The sequence below is a fragment of the Gigantopelta aegis genome, chromosome 12 (genome assembly GCF_016097555.1).
Source record: "Gigantopelta aegis isolate Gae_Host chromosome 12, Gae_host_genome, whole genome shotgun sequence".
Lineage (NCBI taxonomy): Eukaryota > Metazoa > Mollusca > Gastropoda > Neomphalida > Peltospiridae > Gigantopelta > Gigantopelta aegis.
Window position 1 is genome coordinate 10,886,751 of NC_054710.1, and position 27,358 is coordinate 10,914,108.

Genomic DNA, 27,358 nt, shown 5'->3' on the forward strand with positions numbered 1-27,358 from the left:
CCGTCCCAAAATCCTACCGGGTCAAAGTTCGAAGTGCATATAACTAAATATCGCATTAAATGTGACCACGCCTTTCATTGGCGATATATGTAATAGGACCTGTCACACAATAGTTTTTTGTTTTTTTTTGATCTGGGGAATATTCAATAAATTCCTTTATACAGTACACTTACAACGAACATGCTTAGAACGAACTACTGCATAGAACGAACTGATCGTAAAGTCCCGTTTTATCTCCCTATACATTAAAGGCATACTGTCACGGATTTAAGGACCTCATTTCTCTAATAATGGATAATAACTAAAAATTACATTAATTGTTGGAAACCAAATCTAGCTATCGCATCACCTTAACTGAACCATGATGGAGTGAAATCTATGTCAACCCTCTCGGCAATTTTAGTTTTTGAATTATGGACCATTGCCATAATTCAATTATTTTTTACAAAATATCATTAATAAATGGAGTATGGTGGTTATAAAGATGGTTGAATAAAGTACATTTAGGGACAAATCGAATTATTTTTGTTCAGGTAATATTTTGTTAGACCATTAAATAGGTCAGAGGTCTGTGACAATATGCCTTTAATAACCAACTTGTGCAGCTGTGTACAACAAACTACGGATATGACAAACTAGCTATCATGGTCCCTTCCGGTTCGTTATAAGAGTATTTCACTGTAGTATAAATTTACCAAATTTAAATTTAAAGTATAAATGTACCAAAAATTAATAAAATATATGTGCGGAGTACTTAGTATAATTGTTGTGCCGAACTAGGGTAGTCAAAGTCAAAGTTTGTTTTCTTTAACAATGATTAATTAATCATCAGCTATTGGATGTCAAACATGTGGTAATTCGGACACGTAACCATCAGAGGAAACCCGCTACATTTTGCCTAATGCAGCAAGGGATATTTTATATGCACTTTCTCACAGACAGGAAAGCACATACCACGGCCTTTGACCAGTTGTGGTGCACTGGTTGAAACGAGGAAAAAAAAAATGAGTTGAATGGATCCACCGAGGTGGTTCGATCCTGCGACGCAAGTACCTCAAGCGAGCACTCAACTGACTGAGCTGAATCCCTCCCCAAGGTGGTCTAAGATACTTCCCGTTGTCTGAAACTAGCAGCTTACCCCCCCCCCCCCCCCTCCCATTTTTTTCTGGTGTGTAGCAGTTTTAGCTTCATATGTTACTATTGTCATATATGAGATTTTATTTACATGCGTACACTGAACTCCAGCGAAACGTCATCAAAGAACCTTTTGGAAATCAGAACACATTAAATAACCATAATATATATATATATATATATATACACATGTAGTTTTATCTTCAAAAAAAAAAAAAAAAAAAAAAAAAAAAAAATAATAATAATAATAAATAAATAAATAATAAATAATAATAATAATAAAAATAATAATATAAAATATTTAAAAAAAAAAAAAAAAAAAAAAAAAAAAAATTAATAATAATAATAATAATAATAATAATAATAATAATAAAAAATCATCCTCCCTCCCAAAGGATCAAAAAGAAAAGAAAAGAAATTTAAAATTAAATATTAAAAAAAAAAATATATATATATATATATATTTTTTTTTAAAGAAATACATTAATCATTTGCCTACTTTGGGTGACACTACAACGAGGCTGTCCCTCGGGGGGATTCAATCAGCATATCGAGCAGACGAGACTGATATATTCAAAAATCTTTTGAGTACAGTCATTAAATATCAACTCAGAAAAATGAAGAAATGTACTTTCTTACTTATGGTAATTCTTATTACCGAATTTGGTAAGTAACAATGTTTTAAAATTTCATTTTCCTTTCTTCTTTTCATTTTCTATTTTATAAGTGAAATACAAACGTAATTTTTGGGGGCATATTTGATCATTCTTACACACTAGTGTAACATATTGTTCATATCATAACAATCACTCGATATGTAACTAGTGTAATATTGGCGTGACGTGAGCGTAACGTAGATCACTTGCTGACAAATTCGTAGAAAAAAACATAACATGTAGTAGGTCTCGACATCTGCTGAATTCTGCGTTGCGGCTTGTTTGCAATTGGTTTGTAATAAATAAAATACTAAACTACATTTGTAGGTTGCCTGTCATACCATTTTTATGAAACTCGTGAACAGTGTTGGTATCTTACTCGCTTTCTATATTTATGTACAGGTCTGTACAGGCCTGGAGAAATGAGAAACATTCAGATATTTGATAATTACGTACAAGTCTAAATTAGTCTTTAAAAAAACCCCGTAAAATATTCAAATATTTGATAATTATGTACACGCCCGGAGAAATGAGAAATATTCACATACTTGATAATTATGTACAGGCCTGGAGAAATGAGAAACATTCAGATATTTGATAATTACGTACAAGTCTAAGTAAGTTTAAAAAAAAACCCCGTAAAATATTCAAATATTTGATAATTATGTACACGCCCGGAGAAATGAGAAATATTCACATATTTGATAATTATGTACAGGCCCGAAGAAATGAGAAATATTCACATACTTGATAATTATGTACAGGCCTGGAGAAATGAGAAACATTCAGATATTTGATAATTACGTACAAGTCTAAGCAAGTCTTTAAAAAACCCGTAAAATATTCAAATATTTGATAATTATGTACAGGCCTGGTGAAATGAGAAATATTCACATATTTGATAATTATGTACACGCCTGGAGAAATGAAAAACATTCAGATATTTGATAATTATGTACAGGCCCGAAGAAATGAGAAATATTCACATACTTGATAATTATGTACAGGCCTGGAGAAATGAGAAACATTCAGATATTTGATAATTACGTACAAGTCTAAGCAAGTCTTTAAAAAAAACCCGTAAAATATTCATATATTTGATAATTATGTACAGGCCTGGTGAAATGAGAAATATTCACATATTTGATAATTATGTACACGCCTGGAGAAATGAAAAACATTCAGATATTTGATAATTATGTACAGGCCTGGTGAAATGAGAAACATTCAGATATTTGATAATTATGTACACGCCCGGAGAAATGAAAAACATTCAAATATTTGATAATTATGTACAGGCCTGGAGAAATGAGAAATATTCACATATTTGATAATTATGTACAGGCCTGGAGAAATGTGAAATATTCACATATTTGATAATTATGTACAGGCCTGGTGAAATGAGAAATATTCACATATTTGATAATTATGTACAGGCCCGGAGAAATGAGAAATATTCACATATTTGATAATTATGTACAGGTCCGGAGAAATGAGAAATATTCACATATTTGATAATTATATGCAGGCCTGGAGAAATGAGAAATATTCACATATTTCATAATTATGTACAGGCCCGGAGAAATGAGAAATATTCACATATTTGATAATTATATGCAGGCCTTGCGAAATGAGAAATATTCACATATTTGATAATTATGTATAGGCACGGTGGTTAATAACTGTATAAAACGATACACACTTGGTTGCTCATAATAATACATTTTTATATATTTACAACGCAAATCTTTGTATTGTGGACACTCTATTATAAAGTGATATTCATCTTCTATGGCATTAGCGTTACACAGAGTACATATTCTTTCTGATCGTTCAATGTTTCGATACTTGCCAGATTCTACATTTAATTTATGAGCGCATATTCTAATCTTACATATTTCTTTTATATAACGCGTTTCCATTGACAATCTTAAATATGTTTGTAATCTAAATTCATTTAATAAATGTTGATATAAAAGTCCTCTAGACGTTGTCATTGTTTTGCTGTAACAAAAGTAAAATTAAGTTTCAAATGTAAAGTTAAAAAATATCTAATATTCTTTCTTTGATTATAATGTAGATACTGTCGTCAATATACAAGAAATACAAGAAAGATCCATATATTTGATAATTATTACGTACATTCCTGGAGAAATGCTATATAATATAAAACACAAACATGAGAAACATTTACATATTTGACAATTTTTTTCTCGTAATTTGATGTTACTGATATCGTGTAGAAATTATAACATGTATGAATAAAATGTTTCTAAAACGGGAACTCTTCGGCTCATGTGTAAAAGGGCGTGGTTGACTATTGATCTGCACAGTATTTTCATGCCCCCCCCCCCCCTCCTCCGCCCCAAGTCCCATCACACCTTAATTTTGCCTACAACCTTTTATATTTATCTGTCACCGCAAAATGTGTAAAACATGTAAAATACACTGAAAGTGACACTTCCCCAGTGTGCCCCCACCCCACCCCACTCCCACCCACCACATAAACCTGCTACGTCAGTGCGTTCTATCCTGTTACAAACATTTGTTATTTTTATCTGAAACATAAATACGATACATGTATATATATATATATATATATATATATATATATACACTTATAGTTATAGTTATCATACATATCTATGATATAAAAGTAATGATAATTATATATACCCGTTTAATTTAAACATTTTACAATAATATTTGTAATTCGATTTTCTTTAGGAACATAAAAGTTTACAGTTGGGAAAGGGTGATGTTTTCTTCTTCTTCTTTTAAGTACGTGCACTTTAAATACTGTTTGATAGTAGTATACAAAGAATAAAAGATAACAAAATTCAACTGTATATACTTAATTTAATTAATTAAGGACTTAAGTAAATATTTTGGCAATTCTTTGCTAGTGTCAAAAAACTGTTCGCGAGCTCCCCCTACACCCGTATCCCCAACACACCACGGATATGGATTAGAAAAAACCCAATGTAAGTTCTCTTTAATAAAGTTAAAATTTGTCTTATTTAACGACACCACTAGAGCACATTGATTTAATAATCATCGGCTATTGGATGTCAAGCGTATGTTATTTTGACAGTCTTAGACCGCTATATTTTCCCATTAGAAGCAAGGGATCTTTTGTATTCACCAGGATAGCACATACCACGGTCTTTGATATACCAGTCGCGGTGTACTGGCTGTAACCATAAATACCCCAATGGGCCCACAGACGGGGATCGATCCTAGGCCGACCGCCCAACAGGTGATCTCTTTTCACCACTGATCTACGTTCGCTCCGATTCATTGCACTAAATTCACGAATATGTTTCAAAGTCGACACCTTACGACGGAAAAAGCTACATTAAAAAATAGAAAAATAAACTGGCCGTTAATTACTTTTGTTGAGTATACTTAAAATAAAGTTAATTACTAATTTACGGAATAGCTGCAAGCCGTAAACACAAACAGTCGCCCATTTAGAGTATATGATTGATTGCTTGTAACGTAAACAAGATTTTAGGTGAACCCTACACATTTTGCTTTGCCCTCGGCGTTGTATTAGTATCACCGAAATCTGTCGCCTGAAACAGAATATAATTTCAATGAAATTGGGATAATAATATTAATATAGGTCTACTTTTAAAAACTAATTTTAAAATTTAAATATGTTTAAGTCTGTTTCATGCACGGCTGAACAGGGAGGGGCTGAATGAAAAATATTATTGGTAGTAAATCTTAAGGCAAAGATAACTTTTACTTGTAGAATGCAGGAAATTGCATTTCAGGACATCTAGTTTTCAAAATGTTACGGGGGAGCATACCCTAAGAAACCCTTAGAACCTTTGTTTTGCGCCCTCAGTCTCCATCAGCGCCCCCCCCCCCCCCCCCCCCCCCCCCCCCGATCGACCTCGCATTAAGCGATCTCTTTATTATACTTGATTTTATACTGTAGAATGGTTTGTTTTTTGGACTCGACTTCTAATAGGTAAAATTACAAAATTATCTCTGTGTATTTATAAACTAATGTTTTATGACTTTATTCAATATGGCACAGAATATAAATAGATTGTACATATTAGACATTCTTTACAGATTTGGTTATAACAAGGTACGAGGGATGCACAATGTTTTGTGTCTACGTCACATTTAAAAAGAACTGTTAAATTACGACTAGAAGACCAGTTTACTCAAAACTGGCAGAGTAACATTACCGAATCAGGAAAATGTTCCACATACATACTCTTTAAAGGGAAAATAGAATTTGAAAGTTATTTTAACATCTTAAATAAGAAAAATTATATTACTTCTCCGATTTCGTCTATTTAGTCATTTCTTACCAAATGAGAAAGGTATAAGATCAAGTGTACCGAGAGAACAAAGGACATGCACATTATGCAATACAGACGATATCGGAGATGAGTTTCATTATCTATTTATATGTAATAAACTCAAAGATGCGCTAAACTGTTAACAAATATTATTTTGTGAGACCTAATGTGATCAAAATGAAATTATTATTTTTAACTGCAAACGTGTCAGTACTCTTACAAATCTGTGAAATTATTAATATTATAAACGGTAACTTTTCCTCCTTAAAATCTATTTCATTTTGTTTAATTTTCTGTTATTGATTTCTTAAACTTGTATCTATTTATGTTTATATTTATACTATAGAGATGTATATATACTATACTATATATGTATATATATATATATGTGTGTGTGTGTGTGTGTATATATATATATATATATATATATATATATATATATATATATATACGTGTGTGTGTGTGTGTGTGTGTGTATATATATATATATATATATATATATATATATATATATATATATATATATATACGTGTGTGTGTATATATACATACACACACATACATATATACATATATATCTACACACACACATATATATATATATATATATATATATATATATATATATATATATATATATATATATATATATATATATATATATACACACACACACACACACACACATATATATATATATATATGTTTATATGTATATAATCCTCTGTTGCTACCGATTGGTGGCCTTAAGCGAAGAAAAGATCTCTTCTGTTCTGTTTACCACAGGGCTACGTCCTGGCCCACGCCCTCCATCATATCCCAAGTTTTACTCTGTTTTTGCTTTGCTTTGCTTTGAGTAGCACTGGCAAATCACATTGGTTTTATCTTTATGTGTAATACATTGTTATTTAATTGTTTTGTTAGACTTGCTGAATAGCAATTTCAATAGAAATTAAATTTAAAAAAAAGGAAATAAAATAAATTAACTCTCTTGTATTAAACAATTCACACACACACCCTCCTCTTCTCCCCTAACCTTTTTCTGTCCTGGACAGAAGAGTCGGTGTAAGGCAACACCTGCGCCCATTAAAAGGCGTTGCTACATCAGGTTGTTCTGAATGTGCACATTAAAACCTATGACCTGATCTGACCTAAAAATAGTTTCAAATTAAACATAAAAAAATCCAAATGGACCATTCATTCACTCACCCATCTACATCCAATGTTTATGAGTAGATTAATATTTATTGGAATTGTTTTTATATTTACAAAACCCCTTACGTCATGTTATTATTTTTCATTCCACAGGATTAACAACTGGTATTTATGTTCCGGAAGAAGTTCCGACAGAAATCGGTCAGACGGCTTATATTGATATTTCTCATGGTGCCCGCCTCATGGATGACGTCATTTCCGTCAGTATCAGCAGAGTGTCATGGCTGGGTGCGAGTCAACTGGCCGCCATCACAGTGAACGGATCTGACGTGCCAAACTCCGTATTCGCTGCTGATTGGTTGACGAGAGCGGAAGTTAACGTGAACGGAAGTAGAATAGCAATCTCCTTGAGAAACGTCACCTTGCAGGATGATGGGACTTACTCGGTCAACGTCACGGTCAATGACGTTACGGTCGTGAAGCATATGACGTTGACAGTTGTTTGTAAGTATTAAAATTCATACTTTGTTTTATTTAACGACAAACTAGAATAAGTGGAGGGGGATGGGACGTAAATCACTCGCTTGATGCACGGTCGGTCTCGGGTTTCCTCTCCGATAGTCGATGATTAATAAATCAGTGTGCTCCAGTGAACAAAACAAACTTTGACTTTTTTGTTTAGAATACAATGATTAAAGGGACATTCCTGAGTTTGCTGCATTGTAAGATGTTTCCGACTAATAAAATATTTCTATGGTTAAACTTACATATTAAATATATTTTCTTGTTTAGAATATCAGTGTCTGTATATTCAATGTGTTTCTGGTCGTCTTAATATTTGTAAGAAGCCCAAACTGGATTTTGTCTTCAATAATTTCGTACGTATGAAAAAATCTTTTTTAGGAAATAAAATGAAATTTAACCTAGTACAAATATTAGAACGATCAGAAACACGTTTAATATACAGCCACTAATATTTTATGCAGAAAGATATATTTGATATGTAATTAGTCGTCAAAAAGTTTCTGTTAGTCGATAATATCTTAAAAATAGCAGCAAACTCAGGAATGTCCCTTTAATTAATCATCGGTTATTGGAAGTCAAACGTGTGGTACTTCTGACACATAGTCTTTAGAGGAAACACGGTTTTTTGTTCCCATTAGCAGCAAGGGATCTTTTATATGCACTTTCCCACGAACAGGACAGCACATACCACGACCTATAATATGCCACGTGCGAGTACTGGTTAAAAGCTTCCAAAGTTGCAAAGTTATTTTTTATTCTGAACAGACAATAATTTTATTAATTTAAAAACTGATGGTCTTAAGTGTGTGTGTGTGTGTGTGTGTGTGTGTGTGTGTGTGTGTGTGCATATATATATCTGCTATGAACTCTCTCTCTCTCTCTCTCTCTCTCTCTCTCTCTCTTGTATCTCTCTCTCTCTCTCTCTCTCTCTCTCTCTCTCTCTCTCTCTCTCTCTCTCTCTCTCCCCCCCCCCTCCCCCTCCCCCTCCCCTAGTGTCTTCTTCCGTAAGACTACAACATTGTAGGTTTGATTTGACAGTTTTAACAACTTTTGGGGAGTGTGATATTTAGAATGTTGACAGTTTTAAAGTAGCCTATTGCCAGGAACATTGGATGATGATATTAACCTCATTTGGCCACACAGAAGGTTTTTAAAACAGGTCATGCGAAGACTTCTTTCGTAGCTTATTAGGAAAATATCGAAATGGAACTGCAGGGTTGCGGCAAGTCTATAAACAAAGAAAACAAGAACATAATTCATAATAAGAAATTATATATAAAAAAAAAAAAAACTGCATATAAAATGTTCATATAAATATCATCGCGGGATGAGTTTTGAAGCGGATAAGCAACGCCCTCGCGTCATATGTAAACTATATAGTCCAGTTGAAACATTTATACATTGATAGGGTAGGGTAAATTTGGTAGCCCTTCAAGTTTTTTTTGTTTTGTTTGTTGATTACTATTACTATTATTCAACACACATTGTCGGGTGAAAAAGTGATTTTATCTCATGGAATGGAGCACAAATGAGTGAATGAAAAATGTTTGAAGATACCCCAGCACACAAATACACATCGGCTGTTGGGTGTCACAAGAATGGACCAAACTCAAGCGTAATGAATATGATTAACATACATTTTAGCAGTATAAGTTAATGCGACATTACAGTCACACACAGGATATGACTATTGTCATGTTTGATGACACCCCAGCACACAAATACACATCGGCTGTTGGGTGTCACAAGAATGGACCAAACTCAAGCGTAATGAATATGATTAACATACATTTTAGCAGTATAAGTTAATGCGACATTACAGTCACACACAGGATATGACTATTGTCATTATTTTGTATTTTTATCAATATCTGCTCAGAACAATTTGCGATCAAACATCGTCCACCTTCATAAGACATGCCTTTGACTTTGAACTATTTTAACACGCCCCTATACCACTAAGGTTTCAGGCATGTCCGTCCCGGGTCCTGTCTCTGGATACTAGTAGCCAGGGACTTGACCCGGAGACATGAATGACATTTAAAAATATACACGTGTATTTCTCACATGGCATTAATGGTGTAGAAGACGACCATAAACGTTGACGCCGAGTGGATACCCGCCGATGAACTTTTAGCCGCATCTGTAACACAATATATATATATATATAGTATCAGTGGCGGATCCACAGAAAATCCAGGGGGGGGGGGGGCACTGAGTATTTCTACTGAATTCCACTGAAAACGCACCAGTCATTTCATTTCATCTTATTTTCGTGCTTACTAGTATATCTAATTAAGGTTCAAACTTGCTGTCCTAGGCACACACCTCTCAGCTATCTGGGCTGTTTGTCCAGGACAGTGGGTAAGTGGAGAGAGAGAGAGAGAGAGAGAGAGAGAGAGAGAGAGAGAGAGAGAGAGAGAGAGAGAGAGAGAGAGAGAGAGAGAGAGAGAGAGAGAGAGAGAGAGAGAGAGAGAGAGAGGTGTATAGTGCCCTTACGTTTACCCACTGAGTCGTTAAAACTCGCTTTGGGTGGGGACCGGTACTGGGCTGCGAACGGTTCAACCCTGACCCTACCAGCCTTAAAGGGACAGTCCTGAGTTTACAACCATTGTAAAATGTTTAAAGGGACAGTCCTGAGTTTACAACCATTGTACAAATTTAATGTTTAAAGGAACAGTCCTGAGTTTACAACCATTGTAAAATGTTTAAAGGGACAATCTTGAGTTTACAACCATTGTAAAATGTTTAAAAGGACAATCTTGAGTTCACAACCATTGTAAAATGTTTAAAGGGACAGTCCTGAGTTTACAACCATTGTAAAATGTTTAAAGGGACACTCCTGAGTTTACAACCATTGTAAAATGTTTAAAGGGACAATCTTGAGTTTACAACCATTGTAAAATGTTTAAAGGGACACTCCTGAGTTCACAACCATTGTAAAATGTTTAAAGGGACAGTTCTGAGTTTACAACCATTGTAAAATGTTTAAAGGGACACTCTTGAGTTTACAACCATTGTAAAATGTTTAAAGGAACAGTCCTGAGTTTACAACCATTGTAAAATGTTTCCGACCAATAGAGCCTTTTCGATGATGTAACATACAAATTAAATACATTTTCTTATTTAGAATATCAGTGTCTGTATTTACAAGGTGTTTGAAATAGTAGTCGCCAACAAGGCTCTGTTATCAGAAACATCTTACAATGGCTGCAAACTCAGGACAGTGCCTTTAAGTCCGATGGTTTAACCATACACCACCGAGGCAGGTCAGCACTAGTTAGATTTGTTATTTCATTTTATCATGCAACCATGCCTTCTATTGACCTGATAACCCCTACCTGATAATTCAAAGTGTTATCATGTACTAGGAATGAGTTGTGCGCATGACGGATGTTTGCTCAATTTTCAGGTAGATCGTTTTCTAATTTTTCAAACATCCATTTACAGCAATAATTGTTGAAAACTGCATAAATAAATATAACATCAAATTACCTCTTATTATTCAATTCTCCATTATTCGCTTCCATTCGGAACTAGCCAGCGTTTTGAATTGAATATTTTGAAACAAAAAAAGCAAATAGCTTCCTGCAAAGAATGTTTACATTAGAACAGCGTCTGACGTCACAGTCACTAGCAGCCAGTGATGTAGATCTTCTTCAGATCACACATAAACTTGAGTTTATTTTCACAGAAAAATGATACAAAAAATTGTAATGTTGTCACACAACAGACTTTGAAATATAATCAAAGCATTTTATTTAAAATTTGGAAGCACATAACGTTTAGGCTGGCTATACCATTCCCAATATACCTTTCGGGCAACTGCCATTGTCCGACTTCCGGAAGTAGTTTCTACACGATAAAACTAATAGTTTCTATACCGCTTTTGACTGAAACATATTACACAAATATAACTTGAAAGGGGTTGCATGATAAACAAAAATATCAAGTCACTGACGGCTCGCCTGTTACACCGTTATCTAAACCTCGCCAAATAACCACGAGATCAAAACGTAGAAACCTGATATTTTATATTTATTCAATTAAGGTTCAAGCTTGCTGTCCTGGGCACACACCTCAGCTATCTGAGCTGTCTGTCAGGACAGTGGTTTAGTGGTTAGTTGTTTGTAGTTAGTGAGAGAAGACTCGGTTTAGTGGCATTACAGGCATCTAAAAGTTTGTTTTGTTTAACGACACCACTAAAGCACATTGATTTATTAATAATCGACTATTGGATGTCAAACATTTGGTAATTTGACATATAGTCCTAGAGAGGAAACCCGCTAGATTGTCCCTTTGGTAGTAAGGGATCTTTTATATGCATCATCCCAGACAGGATAGCACATACCACTGCCTTTGATATACTAGTCGTGGTGCACTGTTTGGAACGGGAAATAACTCAATGGGCCCACCGACGGGGGTCGATCCTAGACCGACCGCGCATCACCTCTCATGTATAAAAACTAATATTTATAAGATACATACTAAAGACGTATCCATGTAGTAATATATAGTTATCGTTGTTTACTGGCGCCGTTCTCTAACTGTTCTCACGTTTACCACCCACCCCCCACCCCCCCAAAAAAAACAAAAAAAAAACATTAATAATAATAAAACAAAATAATAATAATAATAATAATAAAATAATAATAATAATAACTGTTATGCAAGACACACTAAAATGAAGCAAGTTGTACTTACCAACGCTTTTAAAGGTATTCTTTAACTGGATGTAATCTACCACTGAAAGTAAGAAATCGTTTTAAAATGTAACAGTAAAAACTTCTGATACTATACTTGGTTATGAGAGAGAGAGAGAGAGAGAGAGAGAGAGAGAGAGAGAGAGAGAGAGAGAGAGAGAGAGAGAGAGAGAGAGAGAGAGAGAATTAGATAGACAGAGATATTGTGATATGATGTAATGATCTAGTACCTTTCTCACATTCTTGGTTCTGTCCCACACAACGACGAGTTTGGTCGATCTGACAGTAAGGCGAACAGGGAATACCTGAAAACAAACATCGTACATCCACAAACATGAACAATTCACCAAACCCATGACCGTATAAACAGTTGTTTGTCAAAATCCAAGAATCGCCCCTGGAGTGTCTAAAACAGGACTCTTAAAGGGACATTCCTGAGTTTGGTGCACGTTTTAAGATGTTATCGACTATCAGAGACTTCTTAACGACTGTAATTACATATCAAATATATTTTTCTGCATAAAATATTAGTGGCTGTATATTAAACGTGTTTCTGATCGTTCTAATATTTGTACTAGGTTAAATTTCATTTTTATTTCCTAAAAAAGATTTTTTCATACGTACGAAGTTATTTGAAGACAAAATCCAGTTTGGGCTTCTTACAAATATTAAGACGACCAGAAACACATTGAATATACAGACACTGATATTCTAAACAAGAAAATATATTTAATATGTAAGTTTAATCGTAGAAATATTTTATTAGTCGGAAACATCTTACAATGCAACAAACTCAGGAATGTCCCTTTAATCATTGTATTCTAAACAAAAAAGGTCAAAGTTTGTTTTGTTCACTGGAGCACACTGATTTATTAATCATCGGCTATTAAATTTAATTTTATTTCCTAAAACTAAAAATTATTTGAAGAAAAAATTCAGTTTGGGCTTCTTACAAGTATTAAGACGACCAGAAACACACTGAATATACAGACACTGATATTCTAAACAAGAAAATATATTTAATATGTAAGTTTAATCGTAGAAATCTTACAATGCAGCAAGCTTAGGAATGTCCCTTTAATAAATTAAGACTATAAAGAAGTGTAGTAGTACAAATCAAATTATATTTGTTCAGGTAATACTTTGTTAGACCATTAAATAGGTCAGTGGTCTGTGGCAGGTCAAAAGAAAAATGGCGTGCTAAGAATTATAGGATATTAAACGAGCTTCCATTTCATATCATGTTTATGTCCCGAGTGAAAAAATTTCAATTGTCACGAGCTTTAGCGATTGACAATGAAAATTATTTCACGAGGGACATAAACATGATACGAAATGGTAGCGAGTTTAATATCCTATTTATTACCCATAATCGATCTTAATTTATATCACTCATCTCGTTTCGTTGGCGTTCCTGTAAGGTCTCACTACACAGATCACTTCCTAATTGTGACACAAGTTATGGCTCACATATTCACTTCTAGAAAATGGTGAAGAATTAAAACAATATGTATGTTTAATGGTAAGCCTTCTGGCTGTATTTTGCCCATGCTATTTTGTAATATTGTGCATTGACCTTTTGGGACATGGCCATATAGCGTAAGAGACAGCCGGAGTGAATTGGTTAATGAACCACCTGTTCGGACCGGTATTACAGCCAGATGCGGTCAAATAGAAAAAAAACTGAGACGGAAATGTTCTCAATTTTGGAGTGAAAATAAATGCTTAAATAATTTATATTCGCAATAGTGTATGTTGTTAGTGCCAACGAGAACCCGTTCTATAAGCAAATCTTCATCTGAAGTTGGGCAATTTGACATGGGTTTCAATGGCAGATGACATCTATGTTGTGAGACCTAAGGTTGTGCGCCATTTGATGACGTCATTGTGTGACGTCAAAAGTGTTACGTCCCACTCGGCGTTCTAGTGGGACGTATCACTTTGATATGTACCAAGATATTTTTAACCATACTTCATATTTAGTACCGACAATGTCATTGGTTTGTAAGCTTCAAATTATCCAATAGTATTGTTCGTTAGACCAATGTAGAATATTTCTCACTGAAAAAATATGGAAAATATTTTCCCTGTTATGAGTGACCGCTGGGGTAATAAAAATAAATATTGCCTAAAAATAACAGTTAAAGTTTGTTTTGTTTAACGACACCACTAGAGCACATTGATTAATTAATCATCGGCTACTGGGTGTCAAACATTTGGTAATTCTGACACGTAGTCATCAGAGGAAACCCGCTACATTTTTCCTAATGCAGCAAGGGGTATTTTATATGCACTTTCCCATAGACAAGGAACGCACATACTACGGCTTTTGACCAGTTGTGGTGCACTGGTAGAAACGAGAAAAAACCCAATCAATTGAATGGATCATTTCAGAGAAAGCTGGAACCCCAGATTCGGTTACTTGAAACATCGGTTTGCTTTTGTCTTCAGTCATGATGCCATCCCATTTAACGGAGTTCACGTGAAATACGTGAGGAGTTTGGGCCTCCATGAGTACTCGGTCACGGGCCCGAGTCTAGCAACACTGGAGTCCGTTCACAGGACTCGAGTACCCGTGCAAGGTAGAGCACTCTCATTTAATTATAGAGTTTATTTCATCTGAACTTATATGAGCATATCCAATTACGGTTCAAGCATGCTGTCCTGGGCACACACCTCAACTATCTGGGCTTTCTGTCCTGGAAAGAGGGTTAGTTGTTGGAGGTTAGTGGGAGAGAGAAGAAGGTGTAGTGGTCTTACACCAACCCACTGAGTCACTGAGTTGCCCTAGTGTTTTTGAAGAGTATATACATGTACATATAAAACAAACCTATATATCTGCTGTGTGTGTCTCTCTCTCTCTCTCTTCTCTCTCTCTCTCTCTCTCTCTCTCTCTCTCTCTCTCTCTCTCTGTGTGTGTGTGTATATCCCTGTATCTGTCTCTCTGTCTGTCTCTCGTCTATCTCTCTCTGTCTCGTCTATCTATTTCTTTGCTTTGTCTCTCGCTCTCTCTTTGCTGTGTGTCTCTCTCTTTGCTGTCTCTCTGTTGTCTCTCTCTCTCTCTCTCTCTCTCTCTCTCTCTCTCTCTCTCTCTCTCTCTTCTCTTTTCTCTGCTCTCTCTCTCTCTCTCTCTCTGCTCTCTCTATCTCTCTCTCTCGCTCTCTGTCTGTCTCTCTCTCTCTCTCTGTGTGTGTGTGTGTGTGCGTGTGTGTGTGCGTGTGTGTTTGTCTGCCTACAACTTACATCTGTCAGAGAGAGGTGGATCTCCTAAGTGGGAGTTTTTAAAGTTTAGTTTGGTTTTGTCTCCAGTGATGTCTTCCCACCTATTTCTGTTCACGTAACACAGGAGGGGATTCCCCAAAAACATGACATCGCCGCCACTGATATCTACGAACAAAAGAGAAGAAGATACCGTAAATTATGAAATGAATGCGAACAAGATATTAAAGGTCCTATGCCAAAGATAAAACTACACATATTTTGTTATTTTTAGATTTATTTGTAAGTTGCATTTGTCAGACGCGTCAATAAAAATTCGCATTTTAGTGTATACCTTTAGTGTGTGTCTTTAACATGACGCACCGGCCTCGGTGGCGTCGTGGTTAGGCCATCGGTCTACAGGCTGGTAGGTACTGGGTTCGGATCTCAGTCGAGGCATGGGATTTTTAATCCAGATACCGACTCCAAACCCTGAGTGAGTGCTCCGCAAGGCTCAATGGGTAGGTGGAAACCACTTGCACCGACCAGTGATCCATAACTGGTTCAACAAAGGCCATGGTTTGTGCTATCCTGCCTATGGGAAGTGCAAATAAAAGATCCCTTGCTGCTAATCGGAAGAGTAGCCCATGTAGTGGCGACAGCGGGTTTCCTCTCAAAATCTGTGTGGTCCGTAACCATATGTCTGACGCCATATAACCGTAAATAAAATGTGTTGAGTGCGTCGTTAAATAAAACACTTCTTTCTTTCTTTCTTTAACATGACGCAATTTCATGATTTACACTACTACTACTACTACTACTACTACTACTACTACTTGAACTAATAATAATAAAGTTAAAGTTTGTTTTGTTCAATGACACTACTAGAGCACATTGATTTATTAAGCATCGGCTATTGGATGTCAAACATTTGGTAATTTTGATATATATAATCTTAGAGGGGAAACCCGCTACATTTTTCCTTTAGTAGTAAGGGATATTTAATATGCACCACCCCACAGACAGGATACCACATACTCCGGCCTTTGCTATACTAGTCATGGTGCACAGACTGGGACGAGAAATAGCCCAATGGACTCACGAACGGGGATCGATCCTAGATCGACCGTGCATCATAAATAACCACAAATTAATCGATCACACGCATGATCTTTCCATAATTAACTTAATAATAATAATATTTTTAAAACATCTTGCAGTCGACGACAAGAGGGGGTTCCCAAATAATGTTTGGCTGAAGACAGCATGGCCACCATTTTTGTTTCTTTTGTCCGTTGACTACAAAGAATTCTGAGTAAACTTAAAGTATGGAATGTATACACATAAAACAGTGACGTCACTGGTTAATGCGTATGACACACTCTCAAGATTTTTCTCTTAAAATTACTTCTTTTTTTCTACTATTGAATTACTACGTAATAACACTACTGGCTTAAAGGCATACTGTCACGGATGTAAGGACCTTATTTCACTAAAAGTGGATAATAAATGACAATTACATTAATTTTTTAAAACCAAATCTGGCTATCGCATCATCCTAACTGAACTATGATGGAGTGAAATCCATGTCAACTCTCTCGCCAATTGTAGTTTTTTAATTATGGACCATTGCCATAATTCATTTATTTTTACAAAATATCTTTAAAAAGTGGAGTATGGTGGTTATGTAGATGGTTGAATAAAGTACATTTAGGGACAAATCAAATTTGTATTGTTTCAGGTAATACTTTGATAGGCCATTTAATAGGTCAATGGTCTGTGACAATATGCCTTTAACGGTCAAAACAAATGTCAACTGTGAGCTAAAAAACCCGAAAGACATGTTTTATTTAACGACGCACTCAACACACATTTTATTTACGGTTATATGACGTCAGACATATAGCCTCTATTAGAAAGAGAGAAAAAAGGCAGAGTTACGTCCCCTAACCACTCTCTACTTCTGGCGCGTTCCGGTTTGAACAAACATGGACGATCATGATATAAATTCCTGGATCAGTGATGAAAATGTGCCTCCAAAAAAGATTACAAAGGTTAGGTTGCAGGAATATTTACGAAAAAGGGAGCTTCCTACAACAGGAACAAAACCACAGCTGGAAAAACGATGGTCACAGTTGTTTGTGAATCTTTAGCTAAGATGTATGCATGCCAATCCCTGGTATCATAAATGTCCCCACCTATGCTTTAAAAATAAAGAATGATACAGGTAAAAATTAAGTTGATGAAATTGCGTTTTGTTGTAACTGATCATGTGTTAAATATAGGAGATGAATCTAGCGAGATGTCACACACCCTGATTGTTTTGGTTTTCTTGCATGGAAATTGTTTGTTTTTTTTGCTTCTCGCCTCACATTAATTATCATAATTTCATTTAAACATACAAACACCTGCAGTTTTAATGAATTGTGTGTGACAGTAACACCGTTGTAATAGATAAAAGAAACATTATGTTTATAGTGCGTCCCACGGGGAACGCATTTTTTCATACTATGGAATTTATAAGTTATTTATTAGACACAAAAATAGTATATTTTTGTTATTTAAAAAAAAAATCCTTTTATTTTTATTTTTACGTCAAACCAAACTTAAATTATTTACAAAAACAACATTTTTGTAGGATGGGACGGACTATATTATGTAATATTCCGATCAGAACAGTCCCCTTCACCACGTGCTATATTATGTTTGTTTTGGGTTTTTTCAGTGTATTTCTGGGGACGGGTGACCCGACCCCTCCCCTAAAAACACCACTAGCCAGTTACACAATTTCCTGCACATGCGCCTGTTTGACTAAATATTTCGTTTACTGTAAATTGATTAAGCCTATATACATTGCATTATAAAGTGTAAATTTTGCTGTAATAACAGCTAAATATATAGTTTAACCTAAAAACATCTACCTATAATAACAGTACTTGTTTTGTTTACATCAAAATATCTGTGTGAAAATATCTATGTTAGTCTTGCATGACGATTATTTAAGGTTAAATGTTAAAATGAAGACATTGTTCTATACATGATTATAAGCGTAAGTGGCAGGCAAAACAAAACACCTAATATTTTAAAAATACCCCCATCAACAATTTTACCTCCCCCCAAAAAACAAATAAACAACAACAAAAACAACCCAGTAACAACAACAAATCTGCCCCCAAATAAACAATAGCCTACAAAACAAGCCCACACACCAGTACACACGCACAACCAAAACACAAACTAACACGCACATTTGAAAAAAAAAAGTTTTGTCTATGTACATATATTATAGCAGTGGCGTATGAAGGTGGCAAGGCAGGGGGATGTACGCGCGCGCGCGCACACACACACACACACACACACACACACACATAGCCAACACGAGTGGGGAGCGGGCCACACTTTTATATTTACACTTTTACAAAGCAAAATATCTGAAAAGTAGGGAGGGGGGGCACTTGCCCCCCTGCTTCCTACGCCAGTGAATATACACAAATATATATGTATGTATACATGTATGTATACACACACACACACACACACACACACACACACACACACACACACACACACAATGGAATGCTTAATGGTTGTGCATAATATTAATAATTGCAGGTAGATAGTCGATCTAACTATTAAATTACACATGACACTGGACTCACTGTTCGATTTGTTTGCGAATCGGGCAGTAGAAACCTTATCGTTAGGCGAGGAAGTGAATTTCTGTATCGTTAGTTTCATTATTAACTACTGCATAGGTCGTAGTTAATAACGCAGCTAGCGGTACAGAAAATCGCAGCTAGTCATTTAGTCAAATTAATGCACTTCCATTCGTACACAGTGATATATATACACAAACACATGCATATAACTTGCAAATATCAAAACTTTATTAAGGTGCCGTTTTAACGTGTTCGTGAGTGTTTTTGTTGAGCACAAAACATATTGTACATTTCTTTTCTGCAAAAGAAGATTGCACACAATCTGAGGAACAATAGTAATAGAAAACTTTATTAACGTCAAAAAATAAAAGAACAAGTCGACAACTACTCCACAATTCAGTAGTAACAAAGGGCCTTTGTTGCAAGCGACTGGAGCGTAACGCGCCGGAAATAATTTAGTGGCTAATTGGGACCGCTTAGCACAATGAAAATAAAGGGCAAATAAGTATGTTTCTAATAGAGGCTATGGTTAAGGATCACACAGATATTGAGAGAGAAAACCCGCTGTCGCCACTTCATGGGCTACTCTTTCCGATTAGCAGTAAGGGATCTTTTATATGCACCATTCCATAGACAGGGTAGTACATATCACGGCCTTTGATATACCACTCGTGGTGCACTGGCTGGAACGAGAAATAGCCCAATGGGCCCACCGACGGAGATCGATCAACTGTAAGCTAAGACTAAAAGTAAATTCAGTGAAAACAACTCATCGTGTTTTCGTTTGGCATCTGTGATCGTTAAAAGTTGCATTTGCCAGACGCATTAATAAAAATATTCATTTAGTGTGTACCTGTCCAAACGCAATAATAAGACGCATTTTCATGATTTACACTACTACTACTACCACTACTATTACTACTACTACTACCACTACTACTATCACTACTACTACCACTACTATTACTACTACTACTACTACTATTATTACTACTACTACTACTACTACTACTACTACTACTACTACTACTACTACTACTATTACTACTACTACTACTACTACTACTAAAACTAATAATAATGATAATAATAAAGTTAAAGTTTGGTTTGTTCACTGACACCATTAGAGCACATTAATTTATTAACCATCGGCTACTAGATGTAAAAAAAATTGTAGAAAGGAATCTTTATATGCACCATCCCACAGACAGGATAGCACATACCACGGCTTTTGATATACCAGTCATGATGCACTGGATGGAACAAGAAATTGCCCAATTGGCCCACCGACAGGGATCGATCCTAGACTGACCGTTTTTTCTGCATTTGATGACAATCACTCGTTCCAGCCAGTGGATCACGACTGGCGTATCAAAGACCGTGGTATGTGCTATCCTGTCTGTGGGATGGTCCTTTAAGATCTAATGGGGAAAATGTAGTGGTCCAAGACTAGACGTCAAAATTACCCAATGTTTGACACCCAACAGCCGATGATTAATAAATCAATGTGCTCTAGTGATGTCGTTAAACAGAACAACCTTTGAGGACAATTACCTGTTAGTGATGACAGACGGAGTTCCCGTAATCCGCGTTTTTTGTCCTGGGCATCGTAGTTCAAGGCCACAAGCAGACTGTACCCGGATCCTGTCATGGGAAATAACTCGTCTCCGCGTATCGTCTGCAGACTGTCCAATGGAACGGCGTCAACTTGCGTAACGATGACAACGATCACGTACCCGGTGACGTATCTGATGTTACTAAGAAACGACAGGTCGTACTCGACGTTAGGGTCGATTAGATGCGTCAGTTCTAGGTTACCCTCGATGTACGTACAACCCGTGAAGATCCGCTGTATTCTCTTGTAGTGATATGCCGGGGACCCGATAAGATTCAGACCATTGTGCGTTCCTTTACAAACTGACGAAAAAGAACCAAAAAATACGCTTTTTTTTTTCTTCTTTTTTTTTTCCTTATTTATTTCATGAATTGCCCGATTTACAGCCACAAGTTCAGCGAGCAAACGTTTCGCTAACGTTCGCGAACTATTTTATTGGGTCCCGACGTAGCCGTTTGATTTACCGTGAAGCGCATAAATCAGTCTTGCGGACGTTTTTCTGCTCGGTGTCGCTGAACTCAACCCAAATGGCACTACATATACCGCAGTATATCAATAATTACATGACAGTGTTTCTGCCAGAAATAAATTTTTGGGTATGGCGCTACATATGGAATAGAATATTTACAATGTGTGTGCTGCATGCACCTTCCTGTCCCCCAGAAAGAAAATGGTTAAAGGGTTATGGTTCAGGCCTCCATGGGTACTCGGTCACGGGCCCGAGTCTAGCAACACTCGAGTCCGTTCACAGGACTCGAGTACCCGTGCAAGGTAGAGCACTCTCATTTAATTATATACTTTATTTCATTTGAACTTATTTTCGTGCTTATATCCAATAAAGGTTCAAGCACGCTGTCCTGGGCACACACCTCAGCTATCTGGGCTGTCTGTCCAGGACAGTGGGTGAGTTGTTAGTTGGTTAGTGAGAGAGAAGAGGGTGTAGTGGCCTTACACCTTATCTATTTAAGAACTCGCTCTGGATTGGAGCTGGTACCATGTACCTACCAGCCTGTAGTCCGATGGCATAACCACTGCGCCACAAAGGCCGGTTATATAGTTTACTTGATTTTGCCATATGGTTGACGCCGGTTACATTGTAAGGCTATGAGACACGGAGGGGAAAACAAAAGTTGAATGTGTGGAATGCAATACAACGGCACGATTTGGCATCCATGTTCAGCGCTGGAATTAAAATGCATACATAGAAAATACTACATAAGCGGGTTTGTTTTAAAACGTTTCTAACTAGCGAAAGTTCTCTTACAAAGCACAAACTCTACTGGAAGATCAGAGAGACAGTTTTGTGTCATAGTCATAAATTAATATTACATGTTGGAGTTGAAAATAACAACCTACAAAGCAACTTGTGACTTCTGTTCTTTCATTTATATTCCTAAGAAAAACTATTCTGTGTTAATATGTAAGAAATGGAATACTGCATTGGTGTCCGTTAGATACCATTTAACTTACAACTCGTTGTTTATAAACGTATCTAACTCGCTTTTGCTCGTTAGAAAAGGGGGGGGGGGGGGGGGGCAGGTAAACTGGAAAATGGAACATAGATGAACTCGTCAAACGGGCATCCCAATGGAACAAAAAATATTGAAAGAGGCGAAAAGGGGCATATTATTTGAATATTGTTAAGGAGGACCGGATCCCCTGCTCCCCTCTCCTTTTGGTCCGCCTCTGGCGTGTGCAGAACAATTATTAGATGGGGTCTAGACCGTGGGGAGCGATGTTTTTAGGAGGGGCCAGGTCATGCTCCTCCGGACATTTGTTTGGAGCAAGTTGGTGGGGGTGAGGGTGAGGGCGGGGGCCTGAGACTAGATCTAGTAACCCAACGAATATTCGATCAGTGGATCATTAAAGGGGCATTCCCGAGTTTGCTGCATTGAAAGATGTTTCCGACTAATAAAATATTTCTACGATTCAACTTACATATTAAATATATTTTCTTGTTTAGAATATCAGTGTCTGTATATTCAATGTGTTTCTGGTCGTCTTAATATTTGTAAAAAGCCCAAACTGGATTTTGTCTTCAAATAATTTCATACGTACGAAAAATAATATTTTAATGAATAAAATGAAATTTAACCTAGTACAAATATTACAACGACCAGAAACACGTTTAATATACAGCCATTAATATGTTATGCAGAAAAATATATTTGATATGTAATTACAATCGTTAAAAAGTCTCTGTTAGTCGATAACATCTTAAAAATTGCAGCAAACTCATGAATATCCCTTTAAATGTTGTATTGTTTACAAGTCGATTCACTCTAAACCTTACCTTTATCTTTCTCTGTGGGTTCTGTCGTTTTGCCTTCCACTAAATAAAACAAAGTCTCAAATTGACAATGCAACTACCAACATACTTTCCATTTTAAAATCCATACCTCATATACACACACAAACAAAAACACAAACACTCACACACACACAGAGAGAGAGAGAGAGAGAGAGAGAGACGGAGAGAGAGAGAGAGAGAGAGAGAGAGAGAGAGAGAGAGAGAGAGAGAGAGAGAGAGAGTAGAACTCCATTAATCCGGACAGTGTTGTTTTCCTAAAAGTGTCCGGTTTTTCGAATGTCCGTAGTAATGAATAACACCTGAAGACTTATTTCCTTATTAATGAGTACATGCATATAAACATTTAAAAATATTTGTACTCCCAAAAACATTGAACAGATCTATTGGTGAAAGATACATTATACATGTATATTTTAAGAAAACAATTCCATTTTAAAAGTCATTTTTTAAAAACTTTTTTTGAATGTTTAAATATTAAAATTTATTTGTACTGACATTTTTCTTTCAATTTAAAGGCTGTACTTTTATGACATTTTCATTTCTTGGGATTAGTGTAAAAATAATATAGTTACGTTTTACCAGTGACTGTGGGTCTTAATTTTATTAATTACATTTTATAACGCAGTGAAAATGTTAATACAACGGTATCCTAGATCACTGAACCATGTCATTCCCACGTTGAAGGGAAACTATCGAACAAAGTTCATTCAGCAAACATTCTACCGGCCTCAACAAATTTTAGTATCTACTAAGTTCAAGAGCCATAACTCTGTGAATATCGCCATGAAAGTCAAACTTGATCTGTAACAGAACATGACAAAGCTATACATTTCATTTCATTATGTTCGTGCTTATATCCAATTAAAGGGACATTCCTGAGTTTGCTGCATTGTAAGATGTTTCCAACTAATAAAATATTTCTACGATTAAACTTACATATTAAATATATTTTCTTGTTTAGAATATCAGTGTCTGTATATTCAATGTGTTTCTGGTCGTCTTAATATTTGTAAGAAGCCCAAACTGGATTTTGTCTTCAAATAATTTCGTACGTACGAAAAAATCTTTTTTTTAGGAAATAAAATGAAATTTAACCTAGTATAAATATTAGAACGACCAGAAACGTGTTTAATATACAGCCACTAATATTTCATGCAGAAAAATATATTTGATATGTAATTACAGTCGTCAAAAAGTCTCTGTTAGTCGATAACATCTTAAAGATTGCAGCAAACTCGGGAATGTTCCTTTAAGGTTCAAGCACACTGTCCTGGGCACACACGCACCTCAGCTATCTGGGCTGTCTGTCTAGGACAGTAGTTAGTTGTTAGTGGTTAGTGAGAGTGAAGAGGGTGTAGTGACCTTACACTGACCCAACGAGTCGTTAAAATTTGCTTTGGGTAGGAGCTGGTACCGGGTTGCGAACCATGTACCTACGAAAGCGATTTTTAACGACTCAGTGGATAGGTGTAAGACCACTACACCCTCTTCTCTCTCACTAACCACTAACAACTAACCCACTGTCTTGGACACAGCACAGATAGCTGAGATGTGTTCCAAGGACAGTGTGCTTAATAATTGGATATAAGCATGGAAATAAGTTGAAATGAAATCGGTCAAAACGTTTGCTTTAAGCAATGAAATGTTGGACTGCTTTGAAACTAAGACTGTTTTCTTGTGGTGTTAAACTAATAACTGAGTTTACCTGTAACAGGCTGGAAGGTGAACATGAAGGCGACGAGAACGACTGTTACGAGAGTCCTTTTCATATTCACTGTCTGTAAATAAGAGAAATACACTTTAAAGCATACACCTAAACCGACGAGAACAAACAATGAAATTCCGTGGACTCCATTTCACAAAACACCGTAAGCCTTGTTTAAGGAAGGAAAATGGTTTATTTAACGACGCACTCAACACATTTTATTAACGGTTATATGGCGTCGGACATATGGTTAAGGACCACACAGATATATAGAGAGGAAACCAGTTGTCGCCACTTCATGGGCTACTCTTTTCGATTAGCAGCAAGGGATCTTTTATATGCACTATCCCATAGACAGGGTAGCACATACCACGGCGGAGCAGGGGGTGTTGACGGGGGGGGGGGGGGAGGGCTAAAAAAAAAATCTAAAATATTATTGGTAGTAAATCCTAAGGCACATATGAATTATACTTGTAGAATGCAGGAAATTGCATTTCAGGACATATAATTTTTTTTAATTTAACTGGGGGGAAGCATAGGCCTAGAAACTTTGCTTTGCGCCCTCGGTCTCAGTCACACACACACACACACACACCCAACCACTCCCGACCGGCCTCGGTGGCGTCGTGGTTAGGCCATCGGTCTACAGGCTGGTAGGTAATGGGTTCGGATCCCAGTCTAGGCATGGGATTTTTAATCCAGATACCGACTCCAAACCCCGAGTAAGTGCACCGCAAGGCTCAATGGGTAGGTGTAAACCACTTGCACCGACCAGTGATCCATAACTGGTTCAACAAAGGCCATGGTTTGTGCTATCCTGCCTGTGGGAAGCGCAAATAAAAGATCCCTTGCTGCTAATCGGAAAGAGTAGCCCATGTAGTGGCGACAGTGGGTTTCCTCTCAAAATCTGTGTGGTCCTTAACCATATGTCTGACGCCATATAACCGTAAATAAAATGTGTTGAGTGCGTCGTTAAATAAAACATTTCTTTCTTTCTTTCAACCACTCCCGATGTCGACTTGCTTCCGCCGTGCTTACGCTGATAGCTCTTGTATGCGGAAGCCTTAAAGGTAATAAAAGGTGATTCTGAGAGTCAGGTCTTGTGGCTCCGACTTTAGCAGGGCCGTACCCTGATCAAAATCCGGGGGGGGGGGGGGGGGGCACTACTTTTTATAAACAAATGAAACACTATACAAATTAAACCCTGAGATGTGTATGCTATTTTCTGGAGTATAAAAAAAGTGAGCTTCTCAGGGGGGCAAGTCCCCCCTGCCCCCCCCCCCCCCCCGGAACGTACGGCCCTGTTTAGGTAGGATCAGATTCCCGGAAATATATAGAGGCCAATATTATAATCAAATGTAAAGTTATCTCACCATAAATATAAGAATATCTTATCGGAACTATAGAAGAATATTTCCAATTAGTATTTTTACTGCTCTAATTTATTCAACTTACCAAACTGTTAATAATAATTTTAAAAAAGCACGAATCGTATCGCATGAAATAAACGTTTGGTTCGAAACGCTGCAAATGTGACGTCATTAACATAAGCGTATGAGACGGGGTCGGGGTCGGGGTCGGGCGCAACTGCCCTCTAGTGCTGGAGCAAAACCTCAAATTCGGGTAAAAATTATAGATGTTGGGGGGGGGGGGGGAGGGGGAGGATATGCTAACCTGAGACCTTTTTACCGTGTATGCCCATCATTCTACCTTCAAAATTAGTTGCAATCCATGTAACAATGCGTAGTTATTCATTTGCAACCATATATATATAGCTGCTTGGCAGAAATGCTGATATGAACTTATAGCATCGACTCCCAATACTAGTACACCTATGATAATCGAAAATTGATCGATTTGCCTCTATTGATGTGATAATCGATTATAAAAATCCATTGTAGATTGCGCGGGAATATTTAACAGTAACCATTCCTCCAGTTTAGATTATGGAATTGATTGTAAATATACCGGCCTCGGTGGCGTCGTGGTAAGGCCATCGGTCTACAGGCTGGTAGGTACTGAGTTCGGGTCCCAGTCGAGGCATGGGATTTTTAATCCAGATACCGACTCCAAACCCTGAGTGAGTGCTCTTCAAGGCTCAGTGGGTAGGTGTAAACCACTTGCACCGACCAGTGATCCATAACTGGTTCAACAAAGGCCATGGTTTGTGCTATCCTGCCTGTGGGAAGCGCAAATAAAAGATCCCTTGCTGCCTGTCGTAAAAGAGTAGCCTATGTGGCGACATCGGGTTTCCTATAAAAAAACCCAGTGTCAGAATGCCCATATGTTTGACGTCCAATAGCCGATAATAAGATTAAAAAAATCAATGTGCTCTAGTGGTGTCGTTAAATAAAACAAACTTTACTTTTGAT

General features: G+C 36.6%; 1 protein-coding gene across 2 annotated transcripts; it reads right to left on the reverse strand.

Annotated features, from left to right (window-relative positions):
• Positions 1–8,708: 8,708 nt before the first annotated feature.
• LOC121386645 (epidermal growth factor receptor-like) lies at positions 8,709–26,523 on the reverse strand. Of its 2 annotated transcripts, none has more exons than XM_041517617.1 (9): positions 26,442–26,523; positions 24,987–25,059; positions 23,264–23,302; positions 20,910–21,272; positions 15,742–15,885; positions 12,729–12,803; positions 12,500–12,541; positions 9,863–9,938; positions 8,709–9,023 (listed from the first exon to the last, which is right to left on the reverse strand). In XM_041517617.1, exons 1-9 carry the CDS (start codon positions 26,484–26,486, stop codon positions 8,879–8,881), a joined length of 1,002 nt encoding a protein of 333 aa, XP_041373551.1. In that variant the 5' UTR covers positions 26,487–26,523; the 3' UTR covers positions 8,709–8,878. The 2 variants fall into 2 exon arrangements, with proteins under 2 accessions (XP_041373551.1, XP_041373552.1); XM_041517618.1 differs by having other exon boundaries at positions 26,360–26,485.
• Between the last annotated feature and the right edge of the window lie 835 nt (positions 26,524–27,358).